We start from the raw sequence: 24,119 nt of genomic DNA on the forward strand, positions 1-24,119 counted from the left end.
AAATTCTGTTTGAAATACAGAGAGGGAAGAAAATGGATGGGACAAATTTACCATCTGCTGAAGAGGAGTTACTTGCAGAGGTGTTGAGAGCGTGAAGCATCTGTTCACACCAAGTGGTGAAACCATCCTGAGGTTTCATCCCTTGAAGCAGCTTCAGTAGCCTCTCCTCCTCATCAGTACGCTTACGGCGATTCAGCATGTACTGATCACTGAAAACAAACATTTTTATGGATTAAAGGGTGTGTGCTGAAACACTTTAAAGGGGGGGGGGGTCTAAAGCTATGTCATGTACTGAGTTGTTAACACTGTTAAAGGGACACTCCACTTTTTTTGAAAATATGCTCATTTTCCAGCTCCCCTAGAGTTAAGCATTTGATTCTTACAGTTTTGAAATCCATTCAGATGATGTCTGGGGTCTGGTGCTACCACTTTTAGGGAACTATACTTTCATTCTGGCGTCATAATAAAGGACTTTGCTGCCATAACATGGCTGCAGGAGGTGCAATGATATTATGCAGCAGCCAAAAATAGTCCCCTTAACATCTTTCAATAGCAGGGAACAATTTTCGCGTACTGCGTAATATCATTGTGCCTGTTGCAGCCATATTACGGCAGCAAAGTCCTTGATTATTACTCCAGAATGAGAGTATAGGTCCTATCCATATCTGCTAAGAAAATCGCAAACTTTCATTTTCCATCGCCCTTAGTACACAATGTAACTAAACGGGTAAAATATAAAAATTCTTTTGTTATTTTATATATAGCATGATGCTAATGGTCTAATCAGATTAAATGGATTATGCTAAGCTATGCTAAAAGTGGTAGCGCCAGACCCGGACATCAGCTGAATGGATTCCAAAACGCTAAAAATCAAATGTTTAACTCTAGGGGAGCTGGAAAATTTGCATATTTTCAAAAAAAGTGGAGCGTCCCTTTAAAGAGAGTTAGAATCCTTGAAAGATTTATATGTTACAATCTGGCTTTATTTCTTTTATTGGCAATTTCAGTGCAGGAAGTACAGTGGAAGTCCTTATATGGGCACTTTAACCGTAACCAAGAGCTGACATGAAATCAACGTCACCAAAGAAGTGTGTTGTTGTTGTTTGTGAGGGAAATTTAAGCTTGTTCAGCTTCCCAAAGAACACAGCTTTGTGAAAACAATGGATATAGTTTGTTTATCTGGGGTAGCAGCGGAGTTGTTTAAGTGTGTTTGTTTAACACTCGATTTCATTGAAATGGGGCGGGGTCTCAACCGGATCATGAGTTGCAGGTGGTAACTAAAACATCAAATGTCTGTTTTGTTGACAATAAGTTCATTTAAAGTAAAAACAGAAACATGTAGTGAATTATAAGTTATCCAGAGATAGTTGGATAATGTTTTGTGCGTGTTGCTTGCTCATGAATCACTCTGCCTGCGGTATGCCTCCAGGAGCTCTGGTTATTCAGAAAATATCGGTACAGTCAAGACTCTTTGGATATAAAGAGGATGCAATTTTACTCTATAGGTACCCAAGATTTACATAAGATAAGCAAAAACAGTGTGTTATGTGAGCTTTAAACATTGAGCGGTGAATAGTTCAACATTGCATACCTGAGAGAGGGACTGCTGCGGCTGTTCTTCAGGCCAATGTTGCGATGGCTGGCCTGGTTCTTCATGGCTTCGTCCCACATGCCCATAGCAGGGTTGCCACCCCCAACCTTCCCTTCCATGCCAGCTCCTGTCCACATCCCCGTTGGCCCGTCACCCCACTGGCCCATTGTCAAACCTCCGTGCTGAATCAAACAAAAACAAGCTGTTTAAGTGGCTGGCTAATACTGATGAGATGCAGTAAGTACTCTATCCGTTTTAAAAGCAAGTCGTTCAAACATAGCCGTGTATTCTTTTTAAAATCCTATCTGATAGGCTCTTAAAAAAGCACCAATTAAATTATTTTTCCCTGTTGGCTGCATTTGACATCACTGTTCATACAGTTACTAGTCAGGCGTTTACGGCCAACATTGACGCAACATCTATTTATACTTATTTACGGGTCAGCTTGTCCTATGTACAGCTCAGCAAAAGTTATTCAAATCTAAAAAGAGAGCTGAATGACTGTTTTCCAGCTATTATAGACGACTTCTTACCCTTTGCTGCTGCTGAGCTCTCTGCTGCTGTTGCTGCTTGTGAAGTCTCTCAGCCTCAAGCTCCAGAAGTCCAATGTTTTTTCCTGCAGATTTGCCCATAGATAGAGCTCCTCCCTGGCTTCCGCTCCACCCTGCACCTCCTGACACGCTCTGCTGCTGACTCTGCTGCAGAAACTTCATGATCAACTCCTGCTGCTGTCGGGACTAAAACACAAACATGTGGTACAATTTAAATTCCATGAAGAAAAAGTACATAATTATAATATTATTTCAGAGGCAGGTAGGACATTATAAAATGCTGAGTTCCTGAGAGGTTGCTTACCTGTTTTCGTCTATAAAGTTCTTCCTCATCCCTTCTTTTTTGTTCCTCTTGCTGCCGGCGTTTCTCCTCCCTCCTTTTCCTCTCCTCCTCTTCACGCTTCAACCTGAGTTCGGCTTCACGGATCTTACACACAAATAACACAAGCTAATTTAACATGCATGTGTGGGTAAAGTTAAAGCTATTTGTATGAAGCAAAATTGTCTGGAAATGTGCAGTAGTACGTGAAGTACAACCCCAATGTATCCCATTGAAAAAGATTCTGTGTACAAGCTAATGCCAAAATGAATATCCAATCATTGGTCTCTTACTTTCTGCAAATGTTCAAGATTTGGACCCTGAGAGGAGTTACTCATGGTTAAGTCCCACAGACTGGTCTCACCGCCTACAATGCACAAAAGAAACAAGTCATGAAAACCAACATCAAGAAAAACTGCAAATTAAGGCATTAAGAAGCAGATAATTAAAAGATACTCCAGCCGAATATCAAAATTACCTCATGATTTACTCACCCTCAAGCAATCCGCGATACACATGTCCACCATCTCTCAGACGAACAAATTTATAGTCATTTTACTAAATATTCTTGCACTTCCAAGTTTTATAATGGTAGAAAAAAGGTATCATGGAACAACTTTGAACTTTAAACCCCAAAATAATGCATCCATCATTCACAGAAGTAATTCACATGGCTTTTAACGGGTTAATAAAGATATTTTGCAGGTAAACTATGCAATTTTGTAAGAAAAATATTAATATTTTTAAGAGCACACATTTCATTGCTAAAATTTTTTTATTTTGTGTATTTGGTATGTTTTCGCATAGTTTATGGTTTAAAAAAAAACACATTATTTTCCACATATCATACATTTTTGTCGCTCCAGATTTCACTCTCTTCCTGTATTGTGCGTTGCAGTCCAAGAAAAAAGATTTACGTCGGAGACGATAACTCGCGTCATCTTTACTTTGGGGATTGTACCTTCCGCATATCGTTAACATGTACTAATACACACCTACACACCAAAGGAAATGTAAAAACAGGAATCAGACAATAGGTGCTTTTTAAACTTTATAAACTATAATAACAACTAGCTTTTGGTAACAACGGCATCTCTGACTTATGCAATAAACGAAAGTACTCAACGTACCGATGGCAAAACTCTAGTATCTTACATAATTGAATCGATTTCCTGCAGAAGACCTTTAATAACCCCTTGGAGCTCAAAAGTTGTTCCATGATCCCTGTTTCTAAAGCTTGGAAGCACCAGGACATTTAGTAAAATAACTCCAAATGTGTTCATCAGAAAGTTGATGGACATAAGCATCTCGGATTGCTTGAGGGCGAGTAAATCATGGGGTATTTTGATATTTGGCAGGAGTATCCCTTTAAAGTAGTATGAAGTACCTGACTGCTGAGAGACTGAGGTAGGCATATCCCACAAGGGTCCGGTGTCTGGCACTGACATGGACCTGTTCATAGCAGGCATTATTCCAGACTCCCTAACAAAAAAAAAATACAAATCACTTACAAAGCCAAAATATATACCTGCTCAATTTACGAGGTAATTACTATGAAAGTGGACATACCTGTTCATGTGCTGGAATCTCATCTGAAGTTGTTGGTACAGGGCTGCAGTGGCAGCTTGCTCTAACTGTTTCTTCAGAAGCTCCTGGTCCATGTTTCCCTACATTAAAAGACAGGAATAAAATGTATCATTTACAGGAATAATGAGGAGCACAGATCCAAAGTATTCCAGAATTCAATATTAAATCATCAAGTTGCTTCTTGGAAATCATAAACAGCCCACAGCTAGGCAAATAAACAACATCTTTGGCGAAACATTTATTGAACATTACGGTCTTTAATCATATTACTGTTGCCACAATTTGATAAAAGCAGTAAGCCATTAGAAGCTATGCATTGGTTTTTACAAAGCACGACCTTTAATAGCTTACTACTTTTGTATACATATATTATAAAATGTTGTTTTAGAAAACTAGAAAATTACCAGAAGTGGAGGAGGAGAGGGGCCAGGAGAAAAAGGCACACGTCCCCACATCTTAATGACTTCGCCCAGAGGCTGAAATCCCTCGTCACAACCACGTTTGACCAGCAGGGTCATAGCAAAATACCCCGCTTGAAACCATTCACACATCTCCACTTTAGTGAACGGGCCTAAAAAGGGATAGATCATCAAGTCGGGAAATTTAGCAAGTTATTCAATCATAAAATGTGTGCAGTCATTAAATTTTACTTGCTAGTAAGCATTACCTTGAATCTCTCCTTGAGGGTCTTTGTAAAACCACTTCATTGCGGATTCGTGGGAGAGGGGTAGGGCGCTGGCGGAGTGTGAGAGGGTGTGTGGGGTGGAGTGAGAGTGTGGGTGAGAGGTGGGGTGTGGGTGAGTGTGTACCCCAGCGATGTGGCTCTCTTGAAGTGCTTGAGTGAAACATTCATCTTCGAGAGATGTGTCCTGTAGGGATGCCACCATCTTTTCTGCCTCCTTTAAGAACAATTTAAAAATGTATAAAAAAACAACTTTTCAGCAAATACTTTTAAGTTAACACAAAATGCAAACCACAAACTGACCTGCTGAAGGTGCTTCATGCCATCTTCCTCTTCAGTGTCTCCTCCCATTGGCGGGAGGTTTGTATTACCCAGGGGAGGGGAGGACCTCCGCATTTGCTGTGTGCTGCCACCAGCTGAAAGTGCATCTATATGAACATAAATATTATTAAAATTGTACGTATTTTTGTGCGTTCATGTTTTCTTAGAAGAGTGGTAGATTCACTGTGTATAAAGCTAGAAAATGCATAATATATAAAAAAGATGGGCACGTACCTTCAGCAGGCTGGGGTGCAGGTTTCGAGGGGGGAGTGATTATAGTTTTAGGGGTCTCTTGCTCTGGAGGGGATATGGAAGCAGATACAATTGGTGATGGTGGCTTTACTTCTGCCTGACGTGTAACCTCGCACTCCTCTGCTAGGAAACAAACAAAAAGTAGTAAGCAGTCAGAAAATTAAGGGACCATCACAGTAAGAGATGGCAGATTATGAAGGTCTAACAAACCTCCCATTAAAAGTGGGTGCGTGATTTTTGAAAAACACTTTGAAAAAGTGAGTCGGGCCGACTACCAAAAAACACTTGTAGCCAATCAGCAGTAAGGGGTGTGTCTACAAGCCCACATCATTGCCTGGATTGCATATCTGTGGGGCGTGTCTATCAAAAGAAGGTCCAGATTCTATTGGGATAGGGGTGTGTTTGTTTAGGTGATTTCAAATATCAACATTGGCTTTCAGAGATCATGCACCTTGCCTTTAAAGGCTCTTTTACAAAGGGCACAAGGAACGTGACTAAATAAAAAATACATTTGACAGTTAAAGCAAAACTAGCATCTTCCTTACGTTTATCAGTAGGGCTATCCTTTCTCTCCTGACCGCTCTCCTCTTCCTCCTCCAGAGCCTCAAATTCCAGTTCCTGGTCTTCATGGATTGTATCTCTGGAGCTTTTCTGCAGGGTGAAATGTGTTATTCAATCCATTTAATGTTCCAAAATGCATAAAAAAGCATGAAATACATTCAAACCTTGATGCACATGAATGCTCCAGAAGAGTCGAAGGTTCCCATTTCCCCCTCTTCTTCGTCGGTGCACCACTCAGGCAGTCCATCCCTGTCGTCTTCTCCTCCCTCACTCCCAGCTCTTCTCCGTCCAGTCTCTCCGTCTCGAAAGTCAAAGTCAAACTTCCTACGACGGCCTTCCCCGCTGCTGTGATCCCGCCAACCGGCTGAACGAGGACCCCCATCTAGAAGGTAGACAACATTAGGTTTCATCTTATTAAACTAAATTTAAAACGAACAACTTAATGGTCACATGAGTGTACCATCGCGGCGTGCCCCTGCAATCCTCCAGCTTCCCCCAGGGTCCGCCTCATCTTCTTCCTCCTGCTCCTCTCGGAGTATGCGCCAGTTATCGCTGTCCGAGCGAGTATAATCTTTTCTTCCTACAGCTCCGCTCTCTTCAAAGCCACCACGTCCAGCATCAGCTCGCCTTAAGGGCTTTTCAAAACGTCGTTCACCTCTGAAACAGCAAACAAACCTCTTTGAACATTGTGAAATGGTCATTACAAAACAGCATCCAAAAGATATATCATACAAAAGATTTAATAATTTTATAATCTTGCACGAATAACTACACCCACCTGTCATCCCAGCTCTGGCTGCGATGCATTTCACGTCCACGGCCAAAGCCAACCTCTTCCTCCGCACTTCTTTGGTAGAATCCACCCTCTCCTCTGCCTCTTCCTGTATATTATTATATCCAATACAATGAACTATAATTAATTAAACTATAAACTAATGTATATACAGCTCAAATGCATAAAATTTTACACATATACTCCGTTTCCAAAGCAAACACATGCACTCTGCAGGGACTTAATTTGCATTTGGTTTCCTAATGGATAAACTAGCTTATACGTAAAAAAAAGTACTTTGGGCTTAGAGGAGCCTCTAACTAGTTGTCATATGCGTGTTTCATCATAAAACACAAAAACCACTGAAATTTTAGAGTTTGGTTAAACTAATCTTTTAATTTACCTCTGCCCCCTCGAGTGCTTCCTCGCCCTCTAGCCACACCTGTTGGTACAGCCCCTCCTCCTTTACCCATAAGCCTCAGCACCGCCACGCTATTCACAGACATTGAGAAGTTTCTCTGAGATAAAAAAAGAAGAATGGCATATTTTACAAATTGTTATGATTAACAAAATGCTTTATGGGAATTAAAAAATGCATGGTTGTCTTATATAAGGCATGGTGACTGACCTGCTCCTCTTCAGTTAGGGGCACCAGGGCCAACGGCTGCTGAGGTTCATCCTGCAGGATGGGGGCGAACTCCTTATCCTGCATGTCCTCAGGAATCTATAAATACAAATAATAATTTTATTATTAACTATTACTATACTGAACGAACACTATACTGTCCAAAGGTCTCTATTATATTTGACTAGTGCTGCACATGCCACAAGTATTTCACCTTGTTATCTTTGACATAAAGTGCTAACATCTCCTCGCGGCCATAGCGGTAGTCGGCCAACTTGGACTTTGGCATCGCAGGGGAAGGGGGAGGGGACGTCACGCTCTTCCCTCTGGATAGTGCACGGAGCCTGAAGAAATGAATAAAAAAATTTGAATTTAGATTCGAGTTTTGATGTAATATAAACAGAGATTGCTCAACGATCACTTAATATACAAAAGCGGAAACGTTTGCTTCCTCATGTTGACACTTAAAGGGAAGTGAGAGAGTAACCAAAATTTCACCCACAACAGAGTCTGTCAGTTTATTTTTTACCACATTAAAAAAATATTCAAGAATTACTCCTCATAATAAAAATCAGATAATTTACTCACCCCCATGTCATCAAAGATGTTTATGTCTTTCTTTGTTTAGTCAAAAAGAAATTAAGTTTTTTGGAGGATTACATTGGACGATTTTTCTCCATATAGTGGATCTCAACAGTTTACAGTTTTAAAGGGCTCTAAATGATCCCAGCATAAGGGTCTTATCTAGCGAAAACAATCATAATTTTCATCAAAAATAAATCGATAATGTGTACTTTTTACATCGAATGCACTGAAACATAAACTGACTTTTTTTCCACATATAACAGCGTCGCAACAGTCCTCTTTCTCTACGCTTGTAAACACTGGAGCTGTGGTTTCGCATACATCATGCGTTACAAGGCTCATTCAAGACAAGACGTTATGGGGATTTTTTTTAACGAAAATGACAATCGTTTGCTAGATAAAACCCTTATGCCCCGTTTGGGATCATTTAGAGTACCTTGAAGCTCCATTGAAACTGGAATCTGTTGAGGTCCACTAAAGTCCACTTTATGGAGAAAAATCCCAAAATGGAATGTTTTCCACAAAAAACAACAACAACACACTTACATTTCTTCTTGATTGAACTAAGAAAGACATAAACATATTGGATGATATGGGGGTGAGTAAATTATCCTTTTTTTTATAAAAGTGGAATAATCCTTTTAGGAAGGACCTAAATAAGGGAGAAAATTGACATATTATAGTAAAATCATATCTGAAAACAAAGAATCACAATCAGCAACTTTTTTTGTTTTGTTTTTGGCTATGCTGTAGGAGTCAAGCAGTTCAGAGCAGTGGTGTAATTACACATTTTTGCGCAATCAGATCACTTTAAATATAAAACAGACTTCCTAAATACTAAAGATGTTAAGTGTTGTACACAGGGTACTAAAGTCACAACGAAGACAAATGCGAGTAAAAATGACAATTGTTTTGCTAAACTGATAACAAGATTAAAGCTAGTGGCAAAAGAGTTGTAAACAACCCCTTAAAGGGACACTTCACTCATTTGCATAAAGCTTTGTATAGTTAGAACCCCAGTCATGTTTTTGAATTGTCGTGCATCATTTCCTCAGTTGCTGCTGAGACAGGAGAAATACAGATTTCATAATTTTGCATCATTGAAAGAAGGAAGTCCAATATCTTTGTTGAGGGAGTGAGACTACAAACACTCCGTTTCTCTGTGAAATAGGCACCAAATTCTAAATGTTTGTTACATTTCAACTACAAATATGACACACTTTGAATAAAGATTAATGTTTCTACGGGTGAAATGCTCCTTTAAAGAAAATGTTTCAGCTGGTATTAAAGGTATAGTTCACAAAACATTTATCGTAAATCACTTATTATTTTTAAGCCTCCTGGGTTTTCGTGAAAAATATCTAAAAATGTGTTCTGAAGATGATGATGGACTTACGGGTTTGGAACAACATGGGGTTAAGTGATTTATGATAAAAAGTTTTTGGGTGAACTATCCTTTTTAAGATGAGGATTACAAGTGGATGATTAAATGATTAATTTTTTACACATTGTGTGTATCTAGCCATTTAACGCGTTATTTCATGTTAAAATAATTGAAAGGGGCAACACAAGTTGTGTTAAAAACAGTAATTGGAGTAACGTGTAAAAGTAATTCCACTACTTTTAGCGGTAACGAGCATGTAACAAGTATTTTTTTTTAAATCAAGTAACGCAGTTACAATTACTGAAATTTAAATGAGTTTGTTACTTGCGTTACTATATTTTGTGAAAAATTAAGTTTGCGTAACTTGATTAAAAAAAAAAAAACACTTTGTTACATGCTCATTACGGCTAAAAGTAGTGGAATTACAGTAACGGAATTACTTTAACACATCATTTTTTACAGTGTACATGTCCATTTTTGACCACATTTAAAGGTTGCCCAAAAACGCTTTTAACTGGATTGCTTTTGTGGTCTACACACTCATGTGGTTGAAAAACTCACAAAGACCGCCAACTCTCCACCTACAGACCTAATGTGTAATGTAAACTATTATTGTGATGTTGGACTCTTACTACACTTACAGTCTTGTTCAAAATAATAGCAGTACAATGTGACTAACCAGAATAATCAAGGTTTTTAGTATATTTTTTATTGCTACGTGGCAAACAAGTTACCAGTAGGTTCAGTAGATTCTCAGAAAACAAATGAGACCCAGCATTCAAGATATGCACGCTCTTAAGGCTGTGCAATTGGGCAATTAGTTGAAAGGGGTGTGTTCAAAAAAATAGCAGTGTCTACCTTTGACTGTACAAACTCAAAACTATTTTGTACAAACATTTTTTTTTCTGGGATTTAGCAATCCTGTGAATCACTAAACTAATATTTAGTTGTATGACCACAGTTTTTTAAAACTGCTTGACATCTGTGTGGCATGGAGTCAACCAACTTGTGGCACCTCTCAGCTGTTATTCCACTCCATGATTCTTAAACAACATTCCACAATTCATTCACATTTCTTCAAGTATTTTAACATATGCAAACTGATCCATGATCCCTGGTATGCGATAAATAGGCCCAACACCATAGTAGGAGAAACATGCCCATATCATGCTCCACTGTCTTCACTGTGTACTGTGGCTTGAATTCAGAGTTTGGGGGTCGTCTCACAAACTGCCTGTGGCCCTTGGACCCAAAAAGAACAATTTTACATCAGTCCACAAAATGTTCCTCCATTTCTCCTTAGGCCAGTTGATGTGTTCTTTGGCAAATTGTAACCTCTTCTGCACATGCCTTTTTTTAACAGAGGGACTTTGCGGGGGATTCTTGAAAATAGATTAGCTTCACACAGACGTCTTCTAACTGTCACAGTACTTACAGGTAACTCCAGACTGTCTTTGATCATCCTGGAGGTGATCATTGGCTGAGCCTTTGCCATTCTGGTTATTCTTCTATCCATTTTGATGGTTGTCTTCCGTTTTCTTCCACGTCTCTCTGGTTTTGCTCTCCATTTTAAGGGCGCACTCACATTATCCAAACCAAGCCCCAGCGCGATTGTCACCCCTCCCTACTCTCCCAGGTGCACGCACTCACACTGTACTTCTTATCGATCCGAGTCCGGGCGCGCTTTCGTCATTAAGATGCGATTGTTTTGAAAAAGCAGGAAGTAAAGCTCTCTCTTAACACTGGAACCCACCGTAATGTTAAGTCTGTGTTTTTTATTCGGAGTCGTTTGTGGCGCGATTACAGACAGCCCTCTCACATGTCATCATATTGCTTAGTTGATCCGTCACGTGTGCAGCTCAGACATTCACGTAACCCCGCTGCGCGCATCAAAAGGTTTTTACGGAGGCAGATGAAGGTGAGTGGTCGCGCAACTGACGTCTTCACCTTTTGAATCGCGCTCAGGCGTGATTGTGCTCACACCACAGCCTTCCGCGCCTAAGCCCAAGTGAACAGCGCTCCGGCCCACCTCTGCAACCCGGCCGCGGCGCGATTAACCAATCCGCGCCCGGGCACGGAACAGGGCGATCACACTAGTCAAACAAACCAGGCTTTGGGGGTCAAACGCGCCCGAGCGCGGTTTGGTTTGGATAGTGTGAGTGCGCCTTAAGGCATTGGAGATCATTTTAGCTGAACAGCCTATCATTTTTTGCACCTCTTTATAGGTTTTCCCCTCTCCAATCAACTTTTTAATCAAACTACGCTGTTCTTCTGAACAATGTCTTGAACGACCCATTTTCCTCAGCTTTCAAATGCATGTTCAACAAGTGTTGGCTTCATCCTTAAATAGGGGCCACCTGATTCACACCTGTTTCTTCACAAAATTGATGACCTCAGTGATTGAATGCCACACTGCTATTTTTTTGAACACACCCCTTTCAACTAATTCAACTACTTGCCCAATTGCACAGCCTTAAGAGCGTGTATATCATGAATGCTGGGTCTCGTTTGTTTTCTGAGAATCTACTGAACCTACTGGTAACTTGTTTGCCACGTAGCAATAAAAAAATATACTAAAAACCTTGATTATTCTGGTTAGTCACATTGTACTGCTATTATTTTAAACAAGACTGTATGTATTTCTTCACATGCACTACTACAGAATGTGAAGTTTTGCATTTTAAATCTAAACTTAAAGTACATTACCATTCTGGACCGAAGTTAAGTGTCTCAGCAGTCATATTCTGTGTGTCCAGAGGGCTCAAGGTTTCTATAAACAGAAGAGAAAACAATAACATCAATCATGTTAGTAATCACCACAGCAAAGAAATAAAAAAGTTGCAGTTTAATAACATAACATATAATAGCATTTGAACTAACATAAACTGAACTAAAGCTAACTATACAAAGGTATATGGAAAAAGCATCAAAGTATTTAAGAGTTTTTAGGGGGAAAGTGCTTACCTTGTCCAAAGAACAGGACTGTTGCAAACCAGAAGAAATGTGGAAAAGGAATGAGATGGTTCTGTCAGAACCCTTATGACGGTTCTGTGTGCTGAGGTGGACTTGGTATTTCTGAACTCTGTAGAAGTACTGTAATAGCTGCCAGTTTCAGGGAGATAAAGGCCGTGTATAAAGCCAGAAAAAAAGCGCTCCAAAAGATGGCACACCACACTGTCGTGCCTATTTTTTCTGACCTTTAAAAAACAATTTAGCAAATCGAAAACACTATAGAGAGGAAAAATACGCTATTTTTATTAAGAACTTGTGGCAGCATTAATGACAGCAGCAGTCACAGCTAAAAAATTTTTTAGGGCAGTTTGTGACACTGCATCTATTGCTATGGAAATCTCTTTTGAAATATTCTGATGACAATTTCACTTCTCGGCTCCCAACACCTCACACCTGTAAAGAAAAAAACAGCACTGTCTGATAATTGTGCACAATACATTTCATCCATGCCTAACAAGAATAAGTTATGCAATAATGATATACCAAACTTGTTGCACTTAAATTTTTTAAAGGGACAGTTCATCCTAAAATGATAATTTTATATTAAATCACTTACCCGTGTCGTTCTAAACCACCAATAAGTGCTCCGCTTGTCTTCAGAACACATTTTTAGATATTTTGATGAAAACCGCAAGGCTACCATCTGTCCTATTAACTTCACAATTACTTTTCCCCAGAAAAGAATGAAAGACATCGCCAAAAATGTCCATGTTCCACCAATCGCTCAATAATAATATTATGAAGCGACGAACACTTTATTATTTTTTTATTTAACAATTTGTTCTCTTCTTTGGTTGTTCAGTGCAGGTTCACGAGCAGACGTGTTGACGTATTTGCCAGCATACAGACACAGAATACGCTGGTGAGTAATTTGCGCACTTATACATTTATATAAGAATTGTTGAAATGTTTGCATAATGGCTTTAATAAAAAAGCTGAAAAAAATATTGGCAACTACGTCAGCAGGTGACGTCAGCAACAGCATGTCCCGTAGTCTGCTCGTGAGCACGCACTGAATGACAAATTGTTGAATAAAATTTTTGTTTTGTCTTCTTGGTGCACAAAAGTGTTCTCGTCCCTTGATAATATTTTTATTGAACAACCTTTTTGGCGATTGGGGGGGATAATTGTGAATCAATGAGACAGACAGAAGCCTCCAGGTTTTCATAAAAAATATATACAAGACAAATATGAGCACTTAGTGGTTCAGAACGACACATGGGTAAGTGATTAATGATAAAAGTATCATTTTGGGGTGAACTATCCCTTTAAGTTTAATAAATTTGAAAATACAATTTATTTAAACTTTCTTGACTAAGGACGTTTATTTCAAGAGTTTGCATTAACATATTAAAATATAGTATATTTGGCGTGCTGTCCAAGGTGAGGGCTCCGAGCTTGGAATTTTAACCCAAACCCAGAGTTCTCCCCCTTCCCCTTTAACTGGGATAGATGTACTAGCTGAGAGTGAGGTGATGGGGTGGAGGAGGGATGTTACAAAAAATGTCACAGGACAGAGATGAGGGACTGCTATTTATAGGCACCTCTTTGCCCTGATTGGTTGGATCACATGACCATGCTCCTCCCAAACTTAGTTAAATATACTTAAAAAATAATTTGAATTAACTACAGCTAATACACTTAAGTTATAGCAACTCATGAAAAGACAGACTTGTAAAATCAAGTTGATTTACTTCCAAACTTAAGTACAACAAGGGTTTTTTACAGTCACAGTGTATATTCAAACAAACATTATGACCAAAATACCATTTTCAATTTCAGCAGTCATCTAAAATTAAACACTAAATACAAATTTATGATAATTACTGTAGTTTACAAAATTCATGACACACCGCAGGACTACTTAAGCAAAAAGCGTCAAATAAACGATGTATTGTTTCTTAAATGCATATAACACGTACAGTTCATCCTATAAAATTTGATTTAAATGCAACATTTCAACGATTAATTATAAATAAATAGCCCAAATAAACAACAAAAAGCACAATCAATGTATGGCAAACTTTATCAACTGTGTCGTCTGTGAAAACTTAACAAATCACAACTCCACTAACACAGTGCAGCTCATATATGTGTACATCCATAGTTAAGCAACAAAACACTGGAATTAAGAGACATTTTATAACTAAATTCAATAACAAACATAGCTTTCAATCAACTATAAAGGTTGAATAAAAAAAGCAGCGAAGGAGCAGTAACTTATCAATACGCTCGCGCTGCCCCCTCGCGCCTCGCTGCAGGCCTTGATTAGCAATCTACGAGCCCTTTAAACACTTTAATAAATAACGGCAACTAAACGTACTGACATAGTTCGTGATTATAAGCAAAATACCAATCAATGTGAATAATCCCACTGCTCATTCAAAATGTGAACTAAAAAATAGTAAACACAAACCTCTACTCCGGGATGTGCCAAAGCGAGCCTGCTGGCCAGCTAGGCTAAACTAGCCAGCCACTGTATTCTCCAGAGTTGGATCTTGTTTAAAGAAACCGCTCCTTTTGCACGTACGTGCTCCGTGTTTGGTTTGATCACGCCTGTGTCTGACTTAAACCCTTATCGTGAATTTCAGCTGAATTTATTCTGTTTATTTTGCAACTGCAACGGTCGCAATGAGTTTTCCCGTCTCGCTCGGTCGTCTTGTTGTTTGTGTTTTACAAAAATGGCTGTTGGGCGTCAACCACGTGACGAATCCTTCCAATCAAACGCGACTTCCGCTAAACCACACACTTCTTCGTTGTAACGCGGTGAGGCGCTCACTTACAGCAGCATCAATGCTGGCGACCCTGTATGATTTAAATTCAAAAGCTCAAAAAACTTTTAATATACTTAATTCTGTTGTAAAGTATATTTGATTATATTGTATGTTTTGTAAATTGTGATGTCCGTCTACCCCCTGTTATCTGTTCATTGTTGTCTTAAAATTGTTAAAAAAAAAGACACTGGATGATTGTTTTTATTTACTTATTTCGTCCTCAATAGGCCAAATGGGAACTGTAGACACACATTCAAAGTGTTTTTTAAGATGTCAAATAAATCTTTGGTGTCCCCAGAGTACATATGTGAAGTTTTAGCTTAAAATACCATATAGATGATTTATTATAGCATGTTAAAATTGCCACTTTGTAAGCAAAAATGTGCTGTTTTTGGGTGTGTCCTTTTAAATGCAAATGAGTTTATCTCTGCACTAAATGGCAGTGTCATGGTTGGATAGTGCAGATTAAGGGGCGGTATTATCCCCTTCTGACATCACAAGGGGAGCCACATTTCAATTACCTATTTTTTCACTTGCTTGCAAAGAATGGTTTAGCAAAACTAAGTTACTGGGTTGATCTTTTTCCAATTTTCCAGGTTGATAGAAGCACTGGGGACCAAATTATAGCACTTAAACGTGGAAGAAGTCAGATTTTTCATGAAATGTAACATGCATTTTACCCAACTATGTATTTTCAGTGCATTTACAACACAGCAATATTTTATATCTTTCAATTAAAAAAATGTATCCACAAGAGGACTGAACAGTACCCCTTTGTTGTTTTTAAAGGTGCACATGATGAAAATAAAAAGCCAATACGAATTTGATATCAAACTCTAATACTGCTCATACGTACAGTGTCTATAGACTGTATCCAAGATAGCTTAAATCTGCTTTTGTAAGTTTGAGAGTGTGTCGTATGCATTTATATGGCTATATGATAGCTGGTATATTATCATATATTATCAACTGAATCAGAGAAGTGAATAAAGCCTCAATCTTTCTTTCTTTATCGTCTGCTGACACAGGATACGCACATCATACTCTTTCTAACTGAGAAACACTTGAAGCTATCAAGAAGGTCCCAAGGGAACCTCTGACAGAATTGCATCTCTTCATTATGCCTGTGGCTCTTGCCTTCAAAATATGGCTCAATGTATGCTGCGTGACAGCAATTGTGGTTGAAGACTTCAACCATGTTGACAGATGCAAGGACTCGCTGTACATGGACACCCCACCCCGTGGCGTTAAATGATGATTTGCCAGCACTGCCCTGACAACCCTGTATGGATCTGAAAACGAATCACCGGGTGGATAAAAGCCAAGGTCATTGGTTCAGTTGGTGATAAAACTGATTGCTGGAATTAAGTTGCTTTGGATAAAACGGTCTGCTAATTGCATAAATGTAACAATGTCATGACCTTCTTTCCATTATGCAGAACTGGATGGTAATGGAAACGTGATGTCTTTTCCAACTACCTGCACATGAAGTTTGAGGATAGCCAGGTGGTTTTGGGAGACTACTCTTGTGTGGTGCTCTACCACAGTGGTTCCCAAACTTTTTCAGCATGTGGCCCCCCTTGTGTACTGTGCATTTCTTCGCGGCCACCCAAAGAAAATTTGTGACAAAAAACTGTTCTAAAACTCAACATTTTAATAAAAAAAACATTAAATTATACAAAAAAGTAGTGCTTTTGGTTAGTAGCCTTATTTTTTAGGTTTAATTACACAGAATTCATGATAAATTGATGTATTTCATAAAATGTTATAAAACTGGGGCCCCCCTGGCACCATCTCGCGGCCCCCCTGGGAGCCCCGGCCCCAAGTTTGAAAACCACTGCCCCACCACTGAAGCCATCTTATCCCAGACCGGATCGAATCGAGCAGGTACCTGTATACACACCGTTGTGTCTGAGATCCGCAAGTTCAACGTTGAATCATAGCATGAACATGAAGTGCACACCTATACACATACTAAAGACCAATAAATGTATGTTGAAGCAGCATAAACAGGCTTTGCAAGCTATGAAATAGCTATTAAAGAAAAGTCTCACATCATGATAATTCACAGGGCACACAGTGTTTTATATGAGCCTTTAACGACTGACCACTAATTTGAAAGATAATACCACAAGTTAGATTAGCATGCTACAGGGAGATTTCCTTTATTGCACGAGACCATAATCTAATCGGAGGATGACTCAAATGAGGATGGATATGCAAATTCAGTGAAGCTAATAAGCTTTAGTGGAATAGATGAACTCTCTCTCTCTCTCTCTCTCTCTCTCTCTCTCTCTCTCTCTCTCTCTCTCTCTCTCTCTCTCTCTCTCTCTCTCTCTCTCCCTCACACACACACACACACACACACACACACACACACACACACACACACACACACACACACACACACACACACACACACACACACACACACACACACACACACACACACACACACACACACACACACACACACACACTCATATTTTGTCTATCCCCTACTTTATGTTGATTGTCTTTGGTTAACTTAATTAGGTGGTATAATTTTGCTTCTAATGCATAGTAAAGTGTAGTGTAAAGTGCCCCAGTTTGCCAATGTTTAGACCATTGCTGTGCATAGTTTAGGGTTCATGTAGTTTTTAATATATTAAAACAGACTTCTTATGTATTAAAAATAATGCTCAAACTTGTTTAAACGAATAAATTGTCGTTAAATGTGTAAATGTGAGGCACACTTGAAGAGCTATACCATTCTGGCCTTACCATAAAGTGGCTGTTATTTAATGGTTGTACACTAGATGGTGCTGTTGTCAAACTCATTATTTTAAAATCAAAATCACTGACAGAAATCTCTTAATTCCTTTAGGCTTTTTTGAATAATAAAAATAGTTTTTTTTGTAATTACAAAGAATTATTTAACAATATTAATTTATTTCTTTTTATATAGTACACTAATATAAACGCTCCAGATGAAGTTTAAATAGTCAGCCCCCAAACGTGAGCACCCTGTCGTCACACGACCTAAGTTTAGATGAGACAGCGCGAGCTATCAAAGACTCACATCGTCACGTAAAAGTCAGCGTGCGCTATGCGTTGAAAGTTGCGCAATCTCAAATGAGGATAAAAGACACTTGAGACTAATATCGCTTTAAGGATTTACCTGCATTATGCATCGTAAAAATGCACTTTGCGGATGCAAACATTTTCAGGTAAGTTCCACGTGCATAATGACATACATGTCATTTTTACAGACGTCTGTGCCATAGTAACACGGTTGGGTCTCATGATGATATACTGTATCATAATCCTAATGATGGGTGCATATATGCATGACATAAAACTGAAGCGTAAATAATAGATCACGTGTAATTGGTTTTGGTCGTTCTTATTAACTGTTATTAAGTTTTGCCTTAACAGTGAGAGAGTATTAGAGAGCGTTCTGCAAAGAAATGCTTAAAAGAAACTACTGTATAATATTACAGAGAAACTAAGTACAAACAGGTTCAGTGGCATTGCAAAAACAGAATAATTTATTATGAAGATTAAGAAATGTAAACTGTTTACAGATGAAATATACAAATTAAATCATTCATAGGCAATGAATGCGGCGATTTGTGGTGCCCTTGCATAACATACAGTGGCGGGTGAATGTGGACGTAATGACGTATGTTCAGCGAGCGCGTGTGGGTAGCGTGGCCGAGCGGTCTAAGGCGCTGGATTTAGGCTCCAGTCTCTCTGGAGGCGTGGGTTCGAATCCCACCGCTGCCAAACCTTTACCATTTAAATACGGTGAAAAGTCATTGTTATATGTGTAGTATGAATATGTAGACTATTTTTGACTATTATTACTATCCAAAATGATGAATAATCTCAATTGAGCCCAAATGGGCATGTTCTGTGTAAGTGTATTAACCACAATCCTCTATAGAATTTATGATGTGAAATCAAGGTGGTATATCCTAAAATGATCTGCCGGCGTACTAAAAAGTTTATATCATCCCGTCCCTGGAGCAGTACATGTTTCAACAACTGGCTTTACATATCAGAGGTATGCGGATTCAGTTCCTGGAGGGATAACGGGAAATATTTTCAGGTCCTGGGATAAGGTGGGGTTCCTCTATGGTATATGGGCATGGGGGAGGGGGACACCCATTAAAATGTTTTCGGACAGCCATGGGTTCTCCACTATCACCTTTGTGTTTCAAGGAAGACCCAAAAAGTTGCTTTGGGTATTTGTCCACTAAATTACACATTAGCTAAACATGAGAGGAGATGATAACAAGAGTTTTTCCATACAACGATTGTCTTTTTTCAGATCTGGTGTCAGTTTTGATGGTGTTCGTGTGGCTGGCCGGAGACCCCGTATCGCCCCTCAGTCCTATCTGTGACCTGCGTGTTCTGGACCACTTTGTTCGAGAAGCTCGGGACTCTGAGGTCATCATGGTGAGGTCACAAATCTCTTAATGCAACCCAGTTACATTATTTTCATCTTTCACACATCTCTATCTGTTTCTGCTTCCCAGCGGGGTTGCAGAGGGGGCTGTGGTGTGACGAAATCCTACTTTGTTCCCTTGACTAGCGTCAACTTTGCTGTTTGGGAGCAAACAGATGTGAGTCACGATGTACCGTGTGTAAAGTTACTGTGCAAATACAGTAGTAGAAAAGCATTTCTCCTGATTTATGCGTGTGATCAGGTTCAGGGGCAGGCTGAAGAAGTGCAGACTGGGCTATCATTGCTTGTCCAGGCACTGGGTGCAGCGAGAAGCACAGTGAGCAGCTCACCTCTGGCCAGCGCGCTGGATAACAACATCAGTAACATGCACAGCCTTGGCCAGATCCTGCACAGTGTACACTTACAGGTATATAACTACTGGTTACTACTGGGTTCTCCAGAAATATGCCTTTGATGTATCTCCAATCAGAAAATGATTCTTAAACTTAATTATGTAGTGAAAATATGCCTTCAATAAGATACAGTGAATGCATGTTTCATAGACATTAACAGCCAGCTTTTGGCTTTCTAGGTAATCGTGCAAGCTTGCAGGTTCACTAAGTTTGCCTTTCAAATTTGGCCTCTCTCACTCTGTCTGCAACAGTCTGTGTGGCGGCATGTTTCTAGGAAGCGTGATTTTTTCCTAATGTAGTTCAGTGACTGTCAGGTGAAGCACTGTGCTGTTCTGTGGCGGCACGTGTCTGTTTGCTTGCATGCATGTCATAATAGCTGTGTAGGTGAATGTTGCAACGCTTGGATATTTTGGGACCTTCTAGGGTACAGGATATTTTAACCTACTTTTGAAGTTCAGCCATGTGCAGGGCGAGACGTGGACTGGGGTTCACATCAGTGTGATAAGACAGTAATGTTATATGCAAATTTCTATTTCTATTACAACACCAATTTCAAATACAGTATATGGCCTAAAGCCGTAAACATTTTGGGACGGTTTCCAGGACCGGGTTTATTCTAGTCCCAGACTAAAATGCATGTTTGAGCTGCCTTAATTTGAAAGCAACTTGCACTGACATATCTTAACATTAGGGCTGTCAAAAGATTAATCGCGATTAATCACATACAAAATAAAAGTTTGTGTTTGCATTATATATATATAAATACACACATACATGTATGAATTTAAGAAAAATTATATTTATGTATATTTTTTATTAGGGCTGTCAAAAGATTAATCGCGATTAATCGCATCCAAAATAAAAGTTTGTGTTTGCATAACATATGTGTGTGTACTGTATATAATTATTATTTATATATAAAAACACACCCAATCATGTATATATTTAAGAAAAAATTGTTATATTTATATATAAAATATTTATATTTATATATAATATAAATTATAGAAATGTATATACAGTATTTAAATGCAAATATTTCTTATATACATGAATGGGTGTGTATTTATATATACATAATATTTATACACAGTACACACACATATGCTATGTAAACACAAACTTTTATGTTGGATGCGATTAATCGCGATTAATCTTTTGACAGCCCTATTTTTTATATAATAATAATAATAATATTTATTATTAATATTATTATATATCAATATATATCAATATATCAATATATATATATATATATGTAAATATACAGGTAAATGTTTCTGAAATGCAAACATTAATGTATGTGATAGTGCTGGGCTAAGATTAATTGCGATTAATAGCATACAAAATAAAAGTGATTTTAGCGTAATATACATGTGTGTGCTGTATGTAATTATTATGTATATATATAATAATAATATATTTATTTCATCTCATTCATTCATATCATGCATGAACAAAAAAAGAAAAGAAACAGGAAGAAGAAAATCTTATAATACCTGTCATTATGTATATATATAAATACACACACATTCATGTATATATTAAAGAAACATATACATGTGTATATATATTTATTTATATTTTCATATATATATATATATATATATATATATATATATATATATATATATATATATATATATATATATATATATATATATAATATGTATATAAATAAATATATAAATATTTTCTGAAATTTATATATGTATGTGTTTAAATATACATAATAATTAGACACAGCACACACACATATTTTATGCAATAATTAACTTTTATTTTGTATGCGATTAATCGTGATATATTAGCTACACACAGTGCACACACATAAATTATGCAAAAAAACTTTTATTTTGATCTTTTGACAGCTCTACTTAACATATATCAGTGTCATTGTTTTGTCACAAGGTGCACACCAGTAATGTTTTTTGTAAGGTATGTTTGTAAAAACTACTTAAAGGGATAATTCACCCAAAAATTAAAATTCGGTCATTTTCTCACCCTCATGTTGTATTAAATCTGTTTGAATTTCTTTTTTCTGATGAACACAAAAGCAGATATTTTGATAAATGATTGTAAGGACACAGCTGATTGTAACCATTGACTTCCATAGTAGGAAAAACAAATATTATAGAAGTATTGTGATAAATGGTGATGAAGATATTTTGATAAATGATGGTAAGCGCACAGTTGATGGTACCCATTGAATTCCATCGTATTTGTTTTTCAATCCTATCCCTACCGTGTCTATATATATAAATTATATTAATTTCTCCCTAGGGTTTTTGTCCTTCTAGGAGTTGAATTTGTTTTTCCTACTATGGAAGTCAGTGGATACAATCAGTTGTGTGCTTACCATCATTTATCAAAATATCTTCTTTTGTGTTTATCAGAAAAAAGAAATTCATGCAGGTTTAGAACAACATTTGTTGTCGAATTTTCCTTTTTGGGTGAACTATCCCTTTAAATGTCCTACAGGGTTCCCATGGAATTTTTGGAAATATCATGGTATTTACAAGGTTTCTTCTGTACATTGGAAGTCAGGGAATTATATATTTTTTTGTCCTAGTAATGTAATATCAGGGATTTTGTTTGTTGCTTTAAAATTTAGTTACAATTTCAAAATGTAATCTGCTTGTTAAACTGTGATGTAATGCCATTTCCAGGTCCAAACCTCCAATGATTTCAAGTAAGACTACAATCTAAACAGCCGTTTATTCATTTTTACACATTTAAACTACATTTTTTATAAACTCACAGTGTACACTACATTATCAGGCTCATATCATCTCAGACAGGTCAAAAAATTCTGTTTTTTAATCTGTGAAAGTCAGGAAATTTGACATTTTGACACCCTGGTCCTAATATAACTAAGGCATTAATCTAAACCCTGTCTAGGAGACCGCCCCTACGTGTGTTATCATATATTAACTACTGTATACAAACCTGATTGGCCTCTGCAGGGCCTGGAGCAATCTAACAATGTGATGCGTCCAATCAGATTTTAGAGCCATAACTGTCCGACTTACAAAGTAATTAATTACAAATTGTTTCCACAAAACCAGGGCAAGTCCGCGGCTCTTCCGGACGATTCGTCTCCTGCAGGCATCCAGACGCAGGAGGTCTCGACCCTCCCAGAACTTCTGCAGGTGCAGAGCAGTTTCCTGCGAGGCAAAGTCAGACTCTTGCTCTCAGCTGCACCCGCCTGCCAAAAGCAAAACGGCTGAGATGAACTCCGAGGACCTCATAAACAGTTAACGACTGCCGTGAAGTCACGTATACACACCAACTTGCCCGGACAAACTCGCTTGATTGCGAGGCGTTCTTCAAAGACACTACCGAATCGTAAATCTAAAGCGTTCCTGTAGCTCAACTAGGAGAGCTGGGGTCATGGTTTTGATTCCTGGGACTCGGAAAACAAGTCCTCTGGATGTTGTCTAGCTCTGCATTTAAAGCATGCTGTCAGGTATTAAGCGCAGAGCTGGTGTGCACAGAGAATGTGTATGCTGCTGTAGGGCGTGAAGCAAAACTGCATTGACACCCTGACCTGCCCGACGAGCCCAACATGGCATGCGAATGTGTGGAGGAACACATCTGAGACCACAGGCGGGCTGACTGTTAGCCCAGAGGCTCACTGCAGTATGCCGAACAGCTTGTTTGGTTGTTTCCAGCCACCTGGACTCTAATACATCTGAGACATGTCTGTGGAGAGATTTTATTTAATTACCTTTGTGTATATATATATTATTTTCAATCGTTTTTGTATGAATCTGTCAATTTTTCTGCTATATTATAATAATGTAAAGTTTCTAGTTAAATATTCAATAAGAAATAAATCACATTATATGTATGGCTGCTGTTTTTATGTTCACCTTAAAAGTATTGCAGTTACCGTAGAATGTTTGCATGTGAATTTGTGTTGTAGTATAAGAATATTCTCTCTTATTGAAATATGTATGTTTTGCTGCAGGGCCAGATGTCTATTTATGGTTCAACAGGGTTTGCTAAACCACTGGTTCTCAACCTTTTTCACTTTGAGGACCCTCATAATATTTGCATGCCCCCACTCAGGCTATTTCTAGCCAATAGAGATGTTTTAGACTAGACACATATATATTTATTACAAAAATAACCAAACAATAAGAAATATATTGGCCCCTGGTTGAGAACCATTGTCCTAAACTGCTCACAAAACTGTGGGCTCTTTCATGAAATTTGGTGCCATCTGGAGGACAAATCAAGGAAGTGCAAATGA

General features: G+C 38.3%; 2 protein-coding genes and 1 non-coding gene across 3 annotated transcripts in view; 2 read left to right on the forward strand and 1 right to left on the reverse strand.

Annotated features, from left to right (window-relative positions):
* Nucleotides 1-14,928, reverse strand: part of gigyf1b (GRB10 interacting GYF protein 1b) — a 20,357-nt gene extending 5,429 nt beyond the window's left edge. The window contains exons 1-21 of the mRNA XM_065290635.2: nucleotides 14,659-14,928; nucleotides 12,195-12,635; nucleotides 11,937-12,000; nucleotides 7,476-7,605; nucleotides 7,265-7,360; nucleotides 7,040-7,154; nucleotides 6,643-6,745; nucleotides 6,325-6,521; nucleotides 6,029-6,246; nucleotides 5,849-5,954; nucleotides 5,286-5,426; nucleotides 5,034-5,158; nucleotides 4,716-4,947; nucleotides 4,453-4,619; nucleotides 4,031-4,128; nucleotides 3,849-3,943; nucleotides 2,755-2,828; nucleotides 2,447-2,569; nucleotides 2,125-2,328; nucleotides 1,592-1,773; nucleotides 52-209 (exon numbers count right to left, since the gene is read on the reverse strand). Coding sequence (XP_065146707.1) covers nucleotides 52-209; nucleotides 1,592-1,773; nucleotides 2,125-2,328; nucleotides 2,447-2,569; nucleotides 2,755-2,828; nucleotides 3,849-3,943; nucleotides 4,031-4,128; nucleotides 4,453-4,619; nucleotides 4,716-4,947; nucleotides 5,034-5,158; nucleotides 5,286-5,426; nucleotides 5,849-5,954; nucleotides 6,029-6,246; nucleotides 6,325-6,521; nucleotides 6,643-6,745; nucleotides 7,040-7,154; nucleotides 7,265-7,360; nucleotides 7,476-7,605; nucleotides 11,937-11,971 — 2,599 coding nt within the window. The 5' untranslated portion in view covers nucleotides 11,972-12,000; nucleotides 12,195-12,635; nucleotides 14,659-14,928. The remainder of the gene's footprint in view (nucleotides 1-51; nucleotides 210-1,591; nucleotides 1,774-2,124; nucleotides 2,329-2,446; nucleotides 2,570-2,754; nucleotides 2,829-3,848; nucleotides 3,944-4,030; nucleotides 4,129-4,452; nucleotides 4,620-4,715; nucleotides 4,948-5,033; nucleotides 5,159-5,285; nucleotides 5,427-5,848; nucleotides 5,955-6,028; nucleotides 6,247-6,324; nucleotides 6,522-6,642; nucleotides 6,746-7,039; nucleotides 7,155-7,264; nucleotides 7,361-7,475; nucleotides 7,606-11,936; nucleotides 12,001-12,194; nucleotides 12,636-14,658) is intronic.
* Nucleotides 14,929-18,085: 3,157 nt separating this feature from the next.
* epob (erythropoietin b) lies at nucleotides 18,086-23,554 on the forward strand. The gene is made up of 5 exons (XM_065290776.2): nucleotides 18,086-18,225; nucleotides 19,332-19,459; nucleotides 19,540-19,626; nucleotides 19,711-19,875; nucleotides 22,930-23,554. The coding sequence occupies exons 1-5, from the start codon at nucleotides 18,210-18,212 to the stop codon at nucleotides 23,089-23,091; spliced, it is 558 nt and encodes a 185-aa protein (XP_065146848.1). The 5' UTR covers nucleotides 18,086-18,209; the 3' UTR covers nucleotides 23,092-23,554.
* On the forward strand, nucleotides 18,703-18,784 carry trnal-uag (transfer RNA leucine (anticodon UAG)). Its single transcript has one exon. It is a non-coding gene; the product is annotated as a tRNA-Leu (tRNA).
* Nucleotides 23,555-24,119: the final 565 nt, after the last annotated feature.

The sequence above is a fragment of the Paramisgurnus dabryanus genome, chromosome 10 (assembly GCF_030506205.2).
Source record: "Paramisgurnus dabryanus chromosome 10, PD_genome_1.1, whole genome shotgun sequence".
NCBI lineage: Eukaryota > Metazoa > Chordata > Actinopteri > Cypriniformes > Cobitidae > Paramisgurnus > Paramisgurnus dabryanus.

Coding starts and splice junctions, on each gene's coding strand:
- epob (XM_065290776.2), top strand. Junction 19,460..19,539: donor GGGACTCTGAGGTCATCATG/GTGAGGTCACAA, acceptor TCTGCTTCCCAG/CGGGGTTGCAGAGGGGGCTG. Junction 19,627..19,710: donor CTGTTTGGGAGCAAACAGAT/GTGAGTCACGAT, acceptor GCGTGTGATCAG/GTTCAGGGGCAGGCTGAAGA.